Source organism: Chiloscyllium plagiosum, unplaced genomic scaffold (genome assembly GCF_037043375.1).
Source record: "Chiloscyllium plagiosum isolate Xiang-an unplaced genomic scaffold, Cpla_swu_hap1 HiC_scaffold_15, whole genome shotgun sequence".
Lineage (NCBI taxonomy): Eukaryota > Metazoa > Chordata > Chondrichthyes > Orectolobiformes > Hemiscylliidae > Chiloscyllium > Chiloscyllium plagiosum.
This window is the reverse complement of record NW_028270153.1, coordinates 11,843,595-11,862,230: the sequence shown is the minus strand read 5'-3', so window position 1 is coordinate 11,862,230 and position 18,636 is coordinate 11,843,595. Positions and strand designations below refer to the sequence as shown.

General features: G+C 43.5%; 1 protein-coding gene across 2 annotated transcripts in view; it reads left to right on the top strand.

Annotated features, from left to right (window-relative positions):
• Positions 1 to 4,895: 4,895 nt before the first annotated feature.
• cunh20orf96 (chromosome unknown C20orf96 homolog) overlaps positions 4,896 to 18,636 on the top strand; it is a 45,448-nt gene continuing 31,707 nt past the window's right edge. The window contains exons 1-4 of one of the 2 annotated variants that reach the window (XM_087994741.1): positions 4,896 to 4,965; positions 10,359 to 10,439; positions 11,670 to 11,844; positions 17,920 to 18,047. In XM_087994741.1, coding sequence (XP_087850867.1) covers positions 4,903 to 4,965; positions 10,359 to 10,439; positions 11,670 to 11,844; positions 17,920 to 18,047 — 447 coding nt within the window. In that variant the 5' untranslated portion in view covers positions 4,896 to 4,902. The remainder of the gene's footprint in view (positions 4,966 to 10,358; positions 10,440 to 11,669; positions 11,845 to 17,919; positions 18,048 to 18,636) is intronic. The other variant, XM_043710838.2, reaches the window with a different exon arrangement.

Sequence of the window (18,636 nt, the reverse complement as noted above, 5' to 3'; positions counted from 1 at the left end):
CATCAACTCCTTCCTGTGGTAATGAATTCCACAGGCTCACCACTCTTTGGGTGAAGAAATGTCTCCTCATCTCCATCCCAAATGGTCTACTCTGAATCCTCAGGCTATAACCCCTGGTTCTGGACGCACCCACCAGCGGGAACATCCTCCCTGCATCTACCTGGTCCTGTCCTGTTAGTCATGATTTGGAGATGCCGGTGTTGGACTGGGGTGTAAAAGTTAAAAATCACACAACGCCAGGTTATATTCCAACAGGTTTAATTGGAAGCACTAGCTTTCGGAGTGACAACCACCTGATGAAGGAGCAGCACTCCGAAAGCTAGTGCTCCCAATTAAACCTGTTGGATTATAACCTGGTATTGTGTGATTTTATAGGTCTCTATGAGATCCTCCCTCCTCCCCAATCATCTGCACTCCAGCAAAACAATCCTAACCTAGTCAATCTCTCCTCGTGCGTCAGTCCCACCATTCCTGGAATCAGCCTGGTAAACATTTGCTGCAATCCCTCGAGAGCAAGAGCATCCTTTCCCAGAAAAGGAGACCAAACCTACACACAATATTCTCTGTGTGGTCTCACCAAGGCCCTGTATAACTGCAACAATACAGCCCTGCTCCTGTACTCAAAACCTCTTGCAATGAAAGCCAACATACCATTTGCCATCTTTACCGCCTGCTGCCCCAGCATGCTTACCTTCAATGACGACTGCACAAGGACACAAGGTCCTACTGCACACTCCCCCTTCCCAATTTACAGCCATTCAAGTAGTAATTTCCTTGCTTCCAAAGTGAATAACCTCACATTTATACAGTCAAGAATAACTGACTGATTTGCTCACTCACCCAATCTGTCCAGTTCATGCTAAAGGACCTCTGCATCTTCATCAGTGCAGACTTGATAGGTCAAAGGCCTTTTCTGCACCATATGCATCTGCAATTCACCCAGCCTGCACACCCTGTGGGCACTAAAGCATAGACAATCCTGCACATCTTTAGACTGTGGAAGGAAATGGAGCACCCAGAGGAAATGTGCAGACTCCACACAGTCACTCAAGCGTGGAATCGAACCCGGGTCCCTGGCGCTGTGAGGCAGCAGTGCTGACCACTGATCCACCATGCCATGCTGTCACAGCTGACCCGACCCATCCTCATGTGACAAGTCTGCATTCCTGGCATCAGCCTGAAGAATCTAAATCTAAACTGTACTCCCTCTATGGCAAGTATATAGAGTCATAGAGATGTACAGCATGGAAACAGACCCTTTGGTCCAACCCGTCCATGTCGACCAGATATCCCAACCCATTCTAGTCCCACCTGCCAGCACCCAGCCCATATCCCTCCAAACCCTTCCTATTCATATACCCATCCAAATGCGTCTTAAATGTTGCGATTCTACCAGCCTCCACCACATCCTCTGGTAGCTCATTCCATATATGTACCACCCACTGTGTGAAAAAGTTGCCTCATAGTTCGCTTTTATATCTTTCCCTTCTCACCCTAAACCTGTACCCTCTCGTTCTGGACTCCCCGACCCCAGGGAAAAGACTTTGTCTATTTATCCAATCCATGCCCCTCATAATTTTATAAACCTCTTATAAGGTCACCTCTCAGCCTCCGATGCTCCATGGAAAACAGCTCCATCCTTTCATAATTCCTATTATTCATATCCAATGCTTTTCACAACCTTTGGCTTTAAAACAGCCTTTTTGCCATCTCAGTCCACCATCAAAAACATAGAAAATAAAATGACATTGCCCTTACATCAAGCAAGTTATTTTTTGTCTTCTGTAAAGACATTCTTTAATAGATCTGCCAATTTCTTCTCCAACATCAATTCTCCCATTTCAGACAGTAATGGACCTGCATTTATCTTCACAAAGCTATTGATAATGACGGTAGAGGCTCCAAAATTCCTTCCATCGTCTCAGGAATCTCCACTGCTTTATCTACATGCCATTGATATGTGGTGGGAGAATTTGTAAGTTAATATTCAACCTGTGTGGTCACGTTATAAACGCACCTACTTTGGTAATCAAGTCCTGTGGTGTGCCTCGAACCACAACCTTGACCAGAAATTAGGATGCTAAGGAATTGTTTCCCTAAGAGAGCTGAGCATCTCTGAAATTTTTTTTGTCAAAAGGTGGTGCAAGAATAAAAACTTAGAAAATAGGAACAGGAATAGCCCATTCAGTCCTTTGAGTCTGTCTATCATTTATTATGATTATGACTGATCATCCAATTCAATTCTTGTTCCTGGTTCTGCTCTATATTCTTTGATTCCCTGTAGCCCCAAGTGGTATAGAGTCATGGAGCCATAGAGATGTACAGCATGGAAACAGACCCTTCAGTCCACCCCATCAATGCCGACCATGATATCCCAACCCAATCTAGTCCCACCTGCCAGCACCTGGCTCATATCCCTCCAAACTCTTCCTATTCATAGACCCATCCAAATGCCTTTTAAATGTTGAAACCACTTCCTCTGGCAGCTCATTCCATACACGTACCACTCTCTGCGTGAAAAAGTTGCCCCTTAGGTTTCTTTTATATCTTTCCCTTCTCACCCTAAACCCATGCCCTCTAGTTCAGGATTCCCCCACTCCAGGGAGTCTATTTACCCTATCCATGCCCCTCATGACTTTGTAAACCTCTATAAGGCCACCCCTCAGCCTCCGACGCTCCAAGGAAAACAGTCCCAGCCTGTTCAGCCTCTTCCTATAGCTCAAATCCTCCAAACCTGGCAACATCCTTGTAAATCTTTTCTGAATCCCTTCAAGTTTCACAACATCTTTCTGATAGGAAGGAGACCAGAATTGCACGCGATGTATATATTGCTGTATCCAACTCTTTCTTGAAATCATAGTGTTTTGGCTTCAGTTGCTTTCTGTGGCAGTGAACTCCATAGATGGACCGCTCTCTTGAGTGAAGAAATTTCTACTCACCTCAGAATTTTGTGCAATAGCAGCTTCCAAATGCAGAAGCCAATGCAAGGCACGCTGATTGGCATGTATAGAACCTTCAAACGGCTAGGTGGCAACATCACATCTGAATCCAGACCCTCAGTAATATTGTTGATCCTTAAGTGCCTTCAACCATAACACAGTAAGAAACAGGAACAGGAGCAGGCCATATGGCCTCTCAAGCCTGCTCTGCCAATCAATAGGATCTGATCCTACACTCCTCACATCTCCTGATCTAAGAAGCTACACAGCTCAACAGCAATTAGCAATTAGGAATGAATTACAAATGCTGGCCTTACCAGTGACCCTCCCATCCTGTCAAAGATCAGACCACTCAGGAGAGATGTTAGGAAGCACTTCTACACACAAATGGTGGTAGAGAATTGGAACTCTTCCACAAGTGTCAGTAGCTGCTGGATCAATTGTTAATTTTAAATCTGAGATAGGTAACCTTTTGTTAAGCAAAGGTATTAAATTATGTGGACTCATCCTGTGTCTGCCCAATGGGACAATTTCTATTCAGATGTCTTGCTACTTCTTCCTTGATTATGGATTCAAGCATTTTCCCCACGACAGTAGTTACGCTAACAGGCCTATTGTCAACCCACTTCTTGTCTACCTCCTTTTTTAAACAGTGGCTTAACATTTGCTGCTTTCCAATCTGCCAGAATCGCCCCAGAATCCAGTGAAATTTGGTAAATTACCATGAGCTCATTTGCTATTTCCCCTACTATCTCTTTTACTTCCCTGGGATGTATTCCATCAGGGCCAGGAGAGTTGTCTACCTTTAACCCCATTAGTTTACCCAACAATACTTCTTTAGTGATAATGATTATTTCTAGGTCCTCAACTGGCATAGTCTCCTTGTCATCAAGTAATTTTCAAGCCACAAAACTATCAGACAATAAAAAACACTTACATTTAAAAAAAATTGAAGTACTTCTACTTGATATTCATTCCTATGATTAGATCCCCATCCACATTCTGAGGCTCACCCTTAACTAAAAAATAAACTAGTTCAGTCATATAGATACTGTGGCTGTAAGGTACGGTCAGAGTCTAGAAAGTAGAGTTAATGTCTTGGATCTAGAGACCCTTCTTCACTGCAGCCATTCTGAGGGTCACTGGACCCAACATGTAAACTCTGCTTTCTCTCTCCACAGATGCTGCCAGACCTGCTGAGTCCCCCCAGCAATTTCTATTTTTGTTACTTTCTGGTTGCCTGAATGTGTGCAACTCTGAGAAAGTGAGGACTGCACATGCTGGAGAGTCAGATTCGAAAAGCGTGACACTGGAAAAGCACAGAAGGTCAGCAGCATCCGAGGGGCAGCAGAGTTGACGTTTCGGGCATAAGCTCTTCATCAGGAATGTGGAGGGGGAAGGGGGCTGAGATAGTTTTGGGGTGGTGGATATGGGGGGGTCTGCCAAATTGAAGAAGCCAGACACCAACCTAGACAAGATTAGAGTGGTGCTGGAAAAGCACAGCAGGTCAGGCAGCATAAGAGGAGCAGAAAAGTCGATGGTTCGGGCAAAAGCCCTTCATCAGGAATGGATGAGCCTAGTCAAGGCAACCAGCTGAATGACCTAATCCTGTACCAATCATTAACCTCAGTGGGACAGTGACCCTCAATCCCCATAACTCAGTTAACATCACTGCATCCACAAATGGATACATCAAGTGGGCACTGTGCATGTGAATCCCGTTTGTGTGTGTGTGTCGGCGCACTTGGGGAGAGATGGCAGCACGTGGGGAGGTTAAGGATGATCAACCACGATCATATTGAATGATGGTGCAGGCTCGAAGGGCAGAATGGCCTACTCCTGCACCTATTGTCTATTGTCTTAATACGCATGTGCACCAGCTTTGTGGTGGGGAAGAAGCGACAGACATGCGCATGCGTAACAATGGTTGAGCCGCCAGCCGGCAAGTGAGCATGCGCAGTGAATGCGGCAGCGGCGGCGACGACGACGACGACAGGTTTCTTGGGCGGCCGGCGTCTCGGAGGCGGTGAGTAATCTAATGCGGGGCCCGGGTCTTCGCGGCGCTGTCCGGGGGGGGGGGAGGACCTGGAGCTTTTCGTTCGACGCACGGGAGCGGCAGGTGAGTGTCGCCTCCTGGGCCCAGGCGTCGGTGGTGGTTTCCATAGCAACCAGCAACACCCAGCCTCCTGGTCAAATATCCAGAGGCAGGGAGACGAGCAACAGCAATACCCCCCCCCACACACATACACACACCCCGGGGGTGGGGGGCAGGGGCTTGCAGGCTGTTCCCCCAGCTCAGGCGTACACGAGTCTGTGTTGCTCACATTTATATAGCGCCGTTTTATGTCCTCAGGAGCTCCTCTTCCCCCCCCCCCCCCCCCCCAAGAAAAGCATTCTTTCCCAACTCTCTGTTGGGAAGAAGGCCATTCAACCCATCAAGTCTATCCTGTTTTCTTTTCAAGTGTTTTAACTGTCAAGCCAGTGCACAGCACACTCTCCCCTGCGGCAGTGAGATGAATGACAGGGCTGGTGGCTACACTGATGTGAGGTCAAGTGGTCAACTCTTCCCTGTCCTTTAGGTGAGAGGGGAGGCATTTTAAATAAAAGACGCGGGGACACTGTGGTGAACTCGGATTTCTCCAGTTTCCTCATTTCCCCTCCCCCCACCTTGTCTCGGTCAAATCCCTCCACCGCCTTCCTAACCTGCAATCCTCTTCCTGACCTCCGTCCCCACCCCCACTCCGGCCTATCACCCTCACCTTGACCTCCCTCCACCTATCACATTCCCAACGCCCCTCCCCAAGTCCCTCCTCCCTACCTTTTATCTTAGCTTGCTGGACACACTTTCCTCATTCCTGAAGAAGGGCTTATGCCCGAAACGTCGATTCTGCTGTTCCCTGGATGCTGCCTGACCTGCTGCGCTTTTCCAGCAACACATTTTCAGCTCTGATCTCCAGCATCTGCAGTCCTCACTTTCTCCTATAAAAGGTTGTGAGCCCACTACTGGAAAATTGGATTAGTATAGTGAAGTGGCTGTTTTTGACTGTTGCAGACATATTGGGCTGAAGAGTTTTTCTCTGTGCTGTAGATCTGATTCTAACTCTTCCAGAGTCATAGAGTCATAAAGATGTACAGCATGGAAACAGACTCTTTGGTCCATGCCGACCAGATATCCCAACCCAATCTAGTCCCACCTGCCAGCACCCGGCCCATATCCCTCCAAACCCTTCCTATTCATATACCCATCCAAATGCCTCTTAAATGTTGCAATGGTACCAGCCTCCACCACTTCCTCTGGCAGCTCATTCCATACACGTACCACCCTCTGCATGAAAAAGTTGCCCCTTAGGTCTCTTTTATATCTTTCCCCTCTCATCCTAGCTGTCACTCTGTTCACTCAAACCTCAAAATCCCAGGATAATAAGGCGATCTCAAAATCAGGATTCTTCCTCAACTTAATGGGTAGATTATTTCAATTTGCACATCAGTTGGACAAGTAATTCTGCTGAAAAATAACAGATTCTGACACTGAGTCTGCTCTTTGCAAAGAAACCCCAACGGTACAAGCTGAAGTTCAAGTTCAAATACTGAAATCCCTGACTCTGGACCTGAAAGATTGGGTTCAAGGACTGCTTGTCACTGTTGTGTGTAACAGGCTATTTCAAAGTACATACAAAGCTACTGTTTAAGGAATCATAGAGCTGGACAGCATGCTGACTAGAAATCCTAAATACATCCAGTCCCATTTGCCAGCAATTGGCCCAAATCCCTCAACTCTTTCTATTCATATGACCATCCAGATCCCTTTTAAATGTTGTAATTGTACCAGCCTCCACTACTACTTCTGACAGCTTACTCCATACATGCACCACCCTCTCTGTGAAAAGGTTGCCCCTTAGGTCCCTTTTAAATCTTTCTCCTCATACCTTAAATCGATGCCGTCTCATTTTGGACTCCCCTCCCCCCCCCTGCTGTTTATTCTATCCATGCCCCTCGTGATTTATAAACCTCTAAATGGTCATTCCCCACCCTCTGACTCCCCAGGGAAAACAGCCCCAGCTTATTCAGCCTCTCACTATAGCTCAAGTCCTCCAGCCCAGGCAACATCTTTGTAAATCTCTTCTGAACTGTTCCAAGTTTCACAACATCCTTCCTATAACAGAGGGACCAGAATTGAATGCAGTATTCCCAAAGTGGCTAAACAATGTCCTGTACAGCTGCAATATGGCCTCCCAACTCCTATACTCAGTGCACTAACCAATAAAGGCAAGCATGCCAAACACCACATTCACCATCCTGTCTTCCTATGACTCCACTTTCAAAGAACTATGTGCCTGCATTCCAAGGTCTTTTTGTTCAGCTAAACCCCCCTGGCCCTTCCCATTAAAAATACAAATCCTGGTCTGATTTGCCTTTCCAAAATGTAGCACCTCTCGTTTATCTAAATTAAACTCCATCTCTCACTCCTCAGCCCATTGACCAATCTGATCAAGGTCCCATTGTACTCCGAGGTAATCTTATTCGCTGTCCACTACACCACCAATTTTGGTGCCGTCTGCAAGCTTACTAACCATACCTCTTATGTTTACATCCAAATCATTTGTATAAATGTATAAAATCAGTGGACCAGCATCGATCTTTGTGGCACACTGTTGGCCTCCAGTCTGAAAAACAACCTTCCACCACCATCCTCTGTCTCCTACCTTCAATCCAGTTTTCCCTGTATTCCATGTGATCCAACCTTGCTAACCAGTCTACCGTGAAGAATTTTGTCAACACCCTTATCGATCATGTTCACCGCTCTGCCTTTATCAATCTCCTTTGTTACTTGTTCAAAAAAACTCAATCAAGTTAGTGAGACACAAGTTCCTACGCAAAAAAAACCATGTTGATTATCCATAATCAGTGCTTGCCTTTCCAAAACACGTAAATGCTGTCCCTTAGGATTCCCACCACTGATATCAGGTTCACTAGTCTATAGTTTCACGGCTCTTCCTTCCCACCTTGCTTAAATAGTGGCACCACATTAGCCAAACTCCAGTCTTCCAGCACCTTATCTGTGGCTATAGATGATACAAATATCTCAGCAAGGGCTCAGTAATCACTTCCCTAGCTTCCCACAGAGTTCCAGGTTATACCTGATCAGGTCCTGGGGTGTTATCTACCTTTCTACCATCACCACCTCTGTAATATGGCACATAATGACTAAAAAGACCAATAAGTCAGAGCCACTACTCCTGACCCCCCCCCCCACCTCCAATCACACAAAAATAATAGTTTGTTTTATCCAGTACAGATTACATAACTTTACCAGAAGAATTCTTCTTTAAAATTTTGAACAAAAGTGCATAGTGATTCTAGATTTCAATATGCAAGTGGTTGTATTTTGTTCTTTCATGAGATGGGGATGTTGCTAGCTAAGCCAGAATTGCTTGCCTATGCCTAAATGCACCTTGGGTAGGTGGTGGTTTGCTGCCTTCTTGAGCCATTGCAGTCCTTGGGCTGTAATAGGAAGGGAATAGAGGGATGGGGATCCTGCGTTTTTGGTATGGAAGGGCAAAACGTTTTGGCACAGGCTTGGAGGGGCCATAGAGCCTGTTCCTGTGCTGTATTGTCCTTTGTTTTTTGATCTCTAACCACTACATTTTTCTCTGAACTAAGTTTGATTCTGACCAGTGATGAGCTATCTCCTATTGACTTAAATTTTATCAGTAGTTTTGAGATGATTTGTAGTTCAGGTTGAGGTTCTGGATGTAGGTTTGGTTGCTGAGCTGGAAGGTTCATTTCCAGATGTTCGTCACCCTACTAGGTAACATCTTCAGTGGGTCTCAGGCAAAGCACTGTACATGATTCCTGCTTTCTATTTATTTGCTTGGGTTTCTTTGGGTTGGTGTGGTCATTTCCTGTGGTGATGTCATTTCCTGTTCTTTTCTTAGGGGTGGTAGATGGGGTCTAACTCGATGTGTTTATTGATAGCATCCCACCCGAACTCTATGCTTCTAGGAATTCTCCTGTGTGACTCTGTTTGGCTTGTCCTAAGATGGATGTGTTGTCCCAGTCGAAGTGGTGTCCTTCCTTTTCTGTATATAAGGATACTAATGAGAGAAGGTCATTTCGTTTGGTGGCTAGTTTTCTGCCTGTTTGTCCAATGTAGTGTTTGTTTCATCTCTTGTATGATATTTTTTACCAGTAGTTCTTGATTCGTCAGTCAGTAAATGCTGCCTTGTCAAAGGCAATCATCTTGCCTTACCTCAGATCTTTTGTCTATGATTGGATCACAGTAGCAGAGTTCAGGTTTTGAATGATCCTTGCAAAACAACTGGACTCCTGAGCAACTACCCACATTCAACCCTGTAAATTAGACATCTCTTCCTGCCTGTCTATTTCTCACCATGTTCTATTCACCAAACATCTGTTTTTTCTGCGGGCCTGTATTAGCTCCCATTTAAGCAACGCTTCAATTTTCAATCAAGAGCTACTGGTAAAACTTGGGTCAATGGAGGATAGCTTGTCACTGGTCAGAATCAATCTTAGTTTAGAGAAAGATAGTTGTGGTTGTTGGAGACCAAAGAACAAAGAACAATAAAGCACAGAACAAGCTCTTTGGCCCTCCAAGCCTGTGGCAAAACATCTTGCCCTTCCATAGCAAAAATGCTTCACTTGCAGGACCCATGCCCCTCTGTTCCCTTCCTTTTCATGTATTCATTCAGGTTTTCAGACTTTTCGCTGGATTTGCCCTTTCCCTATGGTTTTAATATCCTCCAATCTGTTACACTCTAAAATAACCTGCACTTTGCAAATTCTGATCTCTTCATCCTCATCTGAATTTATCCATGATTCGGAGATGTATTCTTCAATATATAATATCAATTCTTCAATGTATAATTTCAGTTACATCACACTGCAAATTTTTGCTATAAATTCTGTGTTATGATCGAGCCCTCCACAATCACCTGACGAAGGAGCGTCGCTCCGAAAGCTAGTGTGCTTCCAATTAAACCTGTTGGACTATAACCTGGTGTTGTGATTTTGAATTTATCCAGTGTTCCTCGCAGTATCTTCAGCTGTTAAGTTCTATGCTCTGGAATTTTCTTCCTAAACCTCACTGCCTCTTTAAGTCTCGTCTTTTCCTTTTAGATACTCCTTGAACTTTACTACTTTGACCAAGCTTATGTTCACCTGACATATCTTTTTGTGGCTCAGTGTTGTACTTGATGTCGTAGTGCTCCTGTGGAGCACCTATGGAAATGTTGCATGTTAACTACAAAATAAATACAACTAATTGTGCCAGCAGCAGTGGTATTATCGCTGTGCCAGTAACTGACACAAATCTGGTGATATTGAAGGGCTAATCTATCATTTCCTTAACTCTATATCTACAATATAATGCATAATTTATCATTTGTGTACTATCCACAGAACTTTTGGACCAAGATGGCGACAATGACAGAAAGCAATATCTGTATTGTGAAATCCTTAGAAAAGGAATTTGATATGATAGTAAGTACTGGGAGTAAGAATGCTGGAAAATGCTGACATAATTAAATCAAGTTAAATGTTTAAAGAAAAATGTCATATTACCAAGGTTTTGGAAGAAATGTATAGCAGGGCCCACCGGTACTACTATAGAGGCATATGTTGCTAGTTTTAATTAACTATCTGAGAAGACAGTTCCAGTTTTTCCATATCGTTTAATGATTGAATATGCGACAAACAGCAGCTTGTGGATCTCACGTCTCTTGCTGATCTCATCATCTATGGTGCAAATATGAAAGTTGTTATTTTTCTCCACTATTAGAAAACCTTCATAGCACTTGACATTCAAACTTCTACCTCTGGCTATTGCAACTGGAATCTAGCCACTCAGTACATTTCCAGAACTAAAGAAAAAAGAGATTTGTATTTACTAATCATCTTTTGTCACTGTACGATGGCCTGAAATGAGCTTTTACTCTTTCATGGGATATTTCATAAGACCAGCAGATATTGCTCTTTCCTAATTGTCTTTGAACTGAGTAACTTGCTTGGCATTTCAAAGTCAGTTGCATTACTGTTGGTCTGAAGTCATTTGCAGGCCGGACCAGATGATAGCAGATAAGATAATAAGACATTGCAAAGTAAATCAGCCTATCAAAGTCTGCTTTGCTATTCAGTGAGATCATTGTTGCTCTGATAATCCTCAGTTCCACTTTCCTGCCTTTTTCTATAATCCTTATTGTCTTGCTGATTAAAAATCTGTCTCCCAGCCTTCAGTAACGTTAGTAGCCCAAGTTTGACAACTTGATGCTAGTTGATCACAGTTATCATTGCTGAAGTTACTTTCAATTCCAGTCCTTTTGAAGCTGCCTTGGTGGGATTTGAGCCCTTGGATTTCATACCATTAGCCTGAGCCTCTGGATTACTAATCCAGTGAAATTTCTACTATTCCACCATATTCCTAGACTATAACATTTAAGGGCAGAAGGAGGCATTTGGCCATAGAGTCTGTTCCATTTGATGACATTATAGCTAGTCTGATAATCCTCAACTCCACTTTCCTGCCTTTACCTATAATCCTTCATTCCCTTCTGATTAAAAATATGTCTATCTCAGCCTGCATAATTGATGTGCTCAAGTTCAGAAAAATGGATTGAACCTCCTAACTCACATTCGAGTAAGCCAGTATGTTACTGGACCACTTTTAAATTAATCTGTTCAAACACTTCTAACTGCATTACTTTCTACTGTTAGGATTATAGTCAGTGGGAGAGAACAGACAGACAACGAAGGAGTCACAGTGCACAGACTTCCTCACTTCCACCAATCAAGTGGTCGCCAGAAGCTTTAGGAACTCACTGGACAATTGTGAAGAAAGAAAAGGAAAAATCAGGTCATCGCATGACCCAACAGCAGAATAAGTCAGAAGGTATTCTCCCACTTTACCTCCACAATGGCAAGTTTCACATGTCTCCCTTTGTCCAACTGTGGTTGTCTAACCCACCACACTTCTGTTCCCATCCTTTCCTGAACCACGATAGAACATAAGAAGTAGGAGCATAAGTTAGCCACTTAGTCCCTCAAGCCTGCTATGCCATTCAATGAAGGTTTCCTTTTCAACCCCAGCAACCTCCATGTTCAAAGAATTACTTTCCACCACCTCCAATATATTGCCACTAGAAATAACCTCTTGCCCCTCTTCACCACCCCACACCCCAATATACCCTCCCTGCCCCACCACCACCACCACCATTCTGACAATATTGTTTCCTCCTCAAAACCCTGGTCCGTTTCTCTATCACCAATAATATCTTCACCCCTTCCAACACAGGAGGTGTAGCAACTTACTTTTTACCGCCTTTCTCCTCATTGTCCAAGGCTGCAGTTCGCATATATGCAGAGAATCACCTCATATCGTTCTGAAGCAGCAGTATCACAAACAAGATCCTTTATTATTTTTATAAAAGTCTGGTCTTATCAAACTTTTAAAGACTAAGATCAGAGATGGAAATGCTTGTAGTTGGTGGTGGGGACAGATGTTAAGAGTTCGCAGATTAACCAATTATTTCATGTATTTGGAAAGGCAAGGACTGATTAGCGATGGTCAACATAGCTTTGTGCGTGGGAAATCTTGTCTGTCAAACTTGATTGAATTTTTTGAAGAAGTAACAAAGAGGATTGATGAGGGCAGAGCGGAGGACGTGATCTATATGGACTTCAGTAAGGCATTCAACAAGGTTCTCCATGGGAGACTGGTTAGCAAGGTTAGATCTCACGGAATACACGGACAACTGCCAGTTGGATACAGAAGTGGCTCAAAGGTAGAAGACAGAGGGTGATGTTGGAGAGTTATTTTTCAGACTGGAACCTCTTGATCCAGTGCCATAAAGATCGGTGCTGGGTCCACTACGTTTCGTCATGTGTATAAATGATTTGGATGTGAGCACAAGAGATATAGTTAGTAAGTTTGCAGATGACACCAAAATTGGAGATGTAGTGGGCAGCGAAGAAAGTTACCTCAGATTACAACAGGATCTTGATCAGATGGGCCAATGGGCTGACGAGTGGCAGATGGAGTTAAATTTAGATAAATGTGAGGTGCTGCATTTTGGAAAAACAAATCTTAGCAGGACTTATACACTTAATGGTAAGATCCTAGGGAGTATTGGTGAACAAAGAGACCTTGGAGTGCAGGTTCATAGCTCCTTGAAAGTGGAGTCGCAGGTAGATAGGATAGTGAAGAAGGCGTTTGGTATGCTTTCCTTTATTGGTCAGAGTATTGAGTACAGGAGTGGGGAAGTCGTGTTGCGACTGTACAGGACATTGGTCAGGCCACTGTTGGAATATTGTGTGCAATTCTGGTCTCCTTCCTATCAAAAGGATGTTGTGAAACTTGAAAGGGTTCAGAAAAGATTTACAAGGATGTTGCCAGGGTTGGAGGATTTGAGCAATAGGGAGAGGCTGAATAGACTGGGGCTGCTTTCCCTGGAGTGTCTGAGGCTGAAGGGTGACCTTTATAGAGGTTTATAAAATTATGAGGGACATGGATAGGATAAATAGACAAAGTCTCTTCCCTGGGCTGGGGGAATCCAGAAACAGAGGGCATAGGTTTAGGGTGAGAGGGGAAAGATATATAAGAGACCTAAGGGTCAATGTTTTCACACAGACAGTGGTACGTGTCGGAATGAGTTGCCAGAGGACGTGGTGGAGGCTGGTACAATTGCAACATTTAAAATGCATCTGGATGGGTATATGAATAAGAAGGGTTTGGAGGGATATGGGCTGGGTGCTGGCAGGTGGGACTAGATTGGGTTCGGATATCTGGTCAGCATGGACGAGTTGCACCGAATGGTTTATTTCCATGCTGTACATCTCTGACTCTATTTAAAGTCATTCTGTCCTCAAATATGAGTTTTTTTTGTTATACCTTCATGATGGTTAAAATTGAATGCAGTTCCTTTTTATGTTTCCCTTGGAAAAGACTGTAAAATAGTAGTAGAATTTGTGGCTTGATATTCAAATCCCTCTATGACCTCACCCTTCCCTATTCCTATAATTGCATCAAACTCAGTAACCTTCAAGTTCTCTGTATTCCTCTAACTTTGGCCTTTTGAACATTCCCTAACTTTAATTGTTCCACCATTGGTGGCCACGCTTTAGGCCCGAAGTTCTGCAATTCCCTCGTTAACTCGCTAAACCTGACCATTTTTACCAACATCCTCCCCATCCCACTGGCCAAGACATTCCTTGAAATCATATGTATGATCAAGCTTTTAATCTTGCTTATTTTGTCTTATCCTCCCAAATAGAGTGCCATTAGTTGCTGTTGGTTAGCAGCCCCATATGATGGTGGCACAGTGGCTCAGTAGTTAGCACTGCTCCCTCACCAGGGTTCAGTTCCCGCCTTGGGTGACTGACTCTGTGGAGGTTTCCCATTCTCCCCTGTCTGTGTGAGTTTCCTCCCATAGTCCAAAGATGTGCAGGGTAGGTGAATTGACCATGCTAAATTGTCTGATAATGTGTTGCTGGAAAAGCGCAGCAGGTCAGGCAGCATCCAAGGAGCAGGAGAATCGACGTTTCGGGCATGAGCCCTTCTCATGCCCGAAACGTCGATTCTCCTGCTCCTTGGATGCTGTCTGACCTGCTGCGCTTTTCCAGCAACACATTATCAGCTCTGATCTACAGCATCTGCAGTCCTCACTTTCTCCATGCTAAATTGTCTGTAGTGTACAGAGATGAGTTGGCCATGGGGCATGCAGAGTTACAGGAATAGAAAAGGAGGGTGAGTCTGGGCAGGATGCCCTTCATAGGGTTGGTGTGAATCCGATGGGCCGAATGGCCTGCTTCCACATTGTGTCTTAGAATCAAAGAATCCCTACAATGTGAACAATCCAAAATACTGCTCAATATTGTATTCCTGAAACATTTTACAGACTCCCATGTGCACCAAGTGATTGCAGATGGAAAATCTGAGCCCAGAGTTCCATAGCTAGAACTCTGATCTCCACTCACCAGGACTGTCTTTACCAGTGTTCCAACTCTGCACATTATCTTGGAATTGAGACTGCTATTGATAATCCAAAGCCTTGCTTTTCATATACAATGAGGCATGAGTCATTTTTGAAAATGTTTGTGAGAAATGGATATTTTTCAGTACTTCATGTCTCGGAATAGTGACAGGTAAGCTTTAGCATTTAATTTTTCTACAGAACTGACAGCTATTAAGATTACGTAGTCTTTATTATTAAGAAAAATAGTTGAGAAAGTAGACAGAGAGATTTGACAGCCAAATAAGTACTTCTGAAATATAGTCATTGTCATAATGTTGGAACCTCAGAAAATGAATTGATATTGATTGAGGGTTAATCTTTAGCAGTTCAGGAGAATAACTTCTCTGTTTTTATTTGGAATGGTTTCATGGGATCTTCTAAACAAGAGGTCAGATTTGTTTTATAATTTTGTCTGAAAGCTTTGACAATGTAGTACTGACCTCAAGCCTCTATATTGGAACAAGAACCCACAATTTTCTGAGACTGGGGCTGATGCATCCAAGATATAGTCAATATGAGCACATCCAGAATCTTAGATTGTGAACTTTGGAATTCAAATCTGCAACTTTCTAATAAGGCACGTTGATATTTGCTTCCTACATGGTAAATTTTGGCAGGATACATCAGTTAAGACTTGGCTTTGAACTTTAGTCTCCCATCTGAGTCATTACATTACGGCTACTGCTTTCATGCTTTCAAAGATGTGTCCACACTAAAATGCATTCATAAAAAGAAAAATAAGAATTGATGTCCAAAGTATTCTGTAGAGCAAAAAGATGCAGATAGTTGTTAGGCAGTTTCATCCCTCTCCATCTGCTGCCCTGTCGAATTATTTCATTGGTTTCCATTTGTATTCTAAAAAAGCACATTGAGAAACTAAGCATCACAGTTTTACCTTATTCCCAAAAGCATCTATTTACTGTCTGCACTGGCAGGATATATATTTATGCATGAACAAACACATCTTGGGATTTGATGAGATTAATTTGCAACAAATGCTTTACTCTTGTGATATATCGCTGTCTAATGACAGGCTTCTGGTTACCTGCTACTTGACATAGACAGTTAGAGTCATAGAGATGTACAGCACGGAAACAGACCCTTTGGTCCAACTCGTTCATGCTGATCAGATATCCCAACCTAATCTAGTCCCACTTCCAGTGCTCAACCCATATTCCTCCAAACCCTTCCTATTCATACACCCATCCAGATGCCTTTTAAATGTTGCAATTGTACTAGCCTCCACCACCACCTCTGGCAGCTCTTTCCATACAGATACCACCCTCTGCGTGAAAAAGTTGCCCCTTAGATCTCTTCTATATCTTTCCCCTCGCACCCTAAATGGGCTCCCCCACCCCAGAAAAGAGACTTTGTCTATTTATCCTACCCATGCCCCTCATGATTTTATAAACCTCTGAGGTCCCCTCTCATCCTCCAACGTTTCAAACCAAATAGCCCCAGCCTATTCAACCTCTCCCTATAGCTCAAATCCTTAACCCTGGCAACATCCTTAAAAAATTTCTGAACCCTTTCAAGTTTCACCACATCCTTCCAATAGGAAGGAGACCAGACTTGCACACAATATTCCAAAAATGGCCTAACCAACGTCCTGTACAGTCGCAACATGACCTCCCAAATCCTATACTCGATACTCTGACCAATAAAGGAAAGCATACCAAATGTTGCCTTCACTGTCCTATCTTCTTGCGACCCTACTTTCAAGAAGCTATGAACCTGCACCCGAAGGTCGTTTTGTTCAGCAACACTCCCTAGGACTTGCCATTAAGTCTAAAAGTCATGCTAAAATTTGCTTTCCAAAAATGCACCACCTTGCACATATATAAATTAAACTCCATCTGCTACTCCTCAACCCATTGGCTCATCTGATCAAGATCCTGTTGTAATCTGAGGTAACTTTCTTCACTGTCACTACATTTCCAATTTTGGTGTTATCTGCGAACTTACTAACTATACCTCCTGTGTTCGCATTCAAACCATTTATATTAATGACGAAAAATAGTGTACCCAGCACCGATCCTTGTGGCACTCCACTGGTCACAGGCCTCCAGTCTGAAAAGCAACCCTCCACTACCACACTCTCTTCTACCTTTGAGCAAGTTCTGCATCCCAATGGCTGGTTCTCCCTGTACTTCATGAGCTCTAACCTTGCTAACCAGTCTACCATGGGGAATCTTGTCGAACGCCTTACTGAAGTCCATATGGATCACGTCTACCGCTCTGCCTTCATAATCCTTTTTGTTACATCTTCAAAAAACTCAATCAAGTTTGTGAGACACGATTTCCCATGCACAAAGCCATGTTGACTATCCCTAATCAGTCCTTGCCTTTCCAAATACATGTACATCCTGTTCCTCAGGATTCCCTCCAACAACTTGCCCACTACTGATGTCAGGCTCACTGGTCTATAGTTCGTTGGCTTGTCCTTACCACCTTTCTTAGATAGTGATCCCACGTTAGCCAACCTCCAGTCTCTGGCACCTCACCTATGACTATGGATGATACAAATATCTTAGCAAGAGGCCCAGCAATCACTTTCCTCGCTTCCCACAGAGTTCTAGGGTACACCTGATCAGATCCTGGGGATTTATCTACCTTTTTGCATTTCAAGACATCCAGCACTTCCTCCTTTGTAATATGGACATTTTTCAAGATGTCGCCATCTATTTCCCAACATTCTGTATTTTCCAACTCCTTCTCCACAGTAAACATATGTTAAATCCTTTTCAAACAAATGTCTGTATAGCCCACGCTTCCAACTGAATTCACTTTCACTACATGTTGCACTGGACAAACCATGATGCATTTGATTATTTAGTCCAATTATATGAAATTTAACCATTTTAGTGGTGATGTTAACCTACTTATACCTGTAGTCCAATAGCAAGCTTACACCTGTATCCAATGGATAATTGCAAGACTTTGCTCTGTTTTAGGTTTATTCCGGCCAAACACAGATCAGCCCTATACAGGCAAATGTGATCATCCCTGGCAGAAAAGAATACTGCTAAAGGACGATGACCCCTGCTATGTTGAAATGCAAAATAAAATTGCAATACTTAAGGTAATTGTGAAGAATGCCATTAGTGTTGTAGTACTAGGTATATACAATGCAGGGTGTCTTGGGACTAAAAGGTAAAATCTTAGATTTTCTTTTACTTGACGTGTATCCAAATAATGTGTGTGTATGTCTACTAGTCAGTGGAAAATGTGTTTTTTCAGAGAGCATGTCTCTGCAGGACTTCCCTTAATCCTTGCTTGTTCAGGCATACTCGTGTATGTCACCCACGTGACTGTTAGTGAATGGTGAATGAAATAAGTCCACAGAGGCCAGTATCCCATCTCCAAGTCACCCTTCATTTGCGTAAGGAGAGTCTTTGACACTGATCCCACTCTTAGAGTGAATACTGCTATTCTTATCTGTCAGCCAGGGCTCCCTGATTGGAGCTGTTAACTGGTCCAATCAGAGAACTCATGTTCTATGAGGTCCACCTAGCTGACCTCATTACAATCACTACAGTGGGTTTGAGAGAGTATTCCACCATGCAACACACCATTACATCTGCTAATTTTTCTCCCTACTATTCTTAGACCAGCAATACCATCCAAGTTACTAACTACTGTACAGGGCCTGCCAATTTCATTTTTCCCTA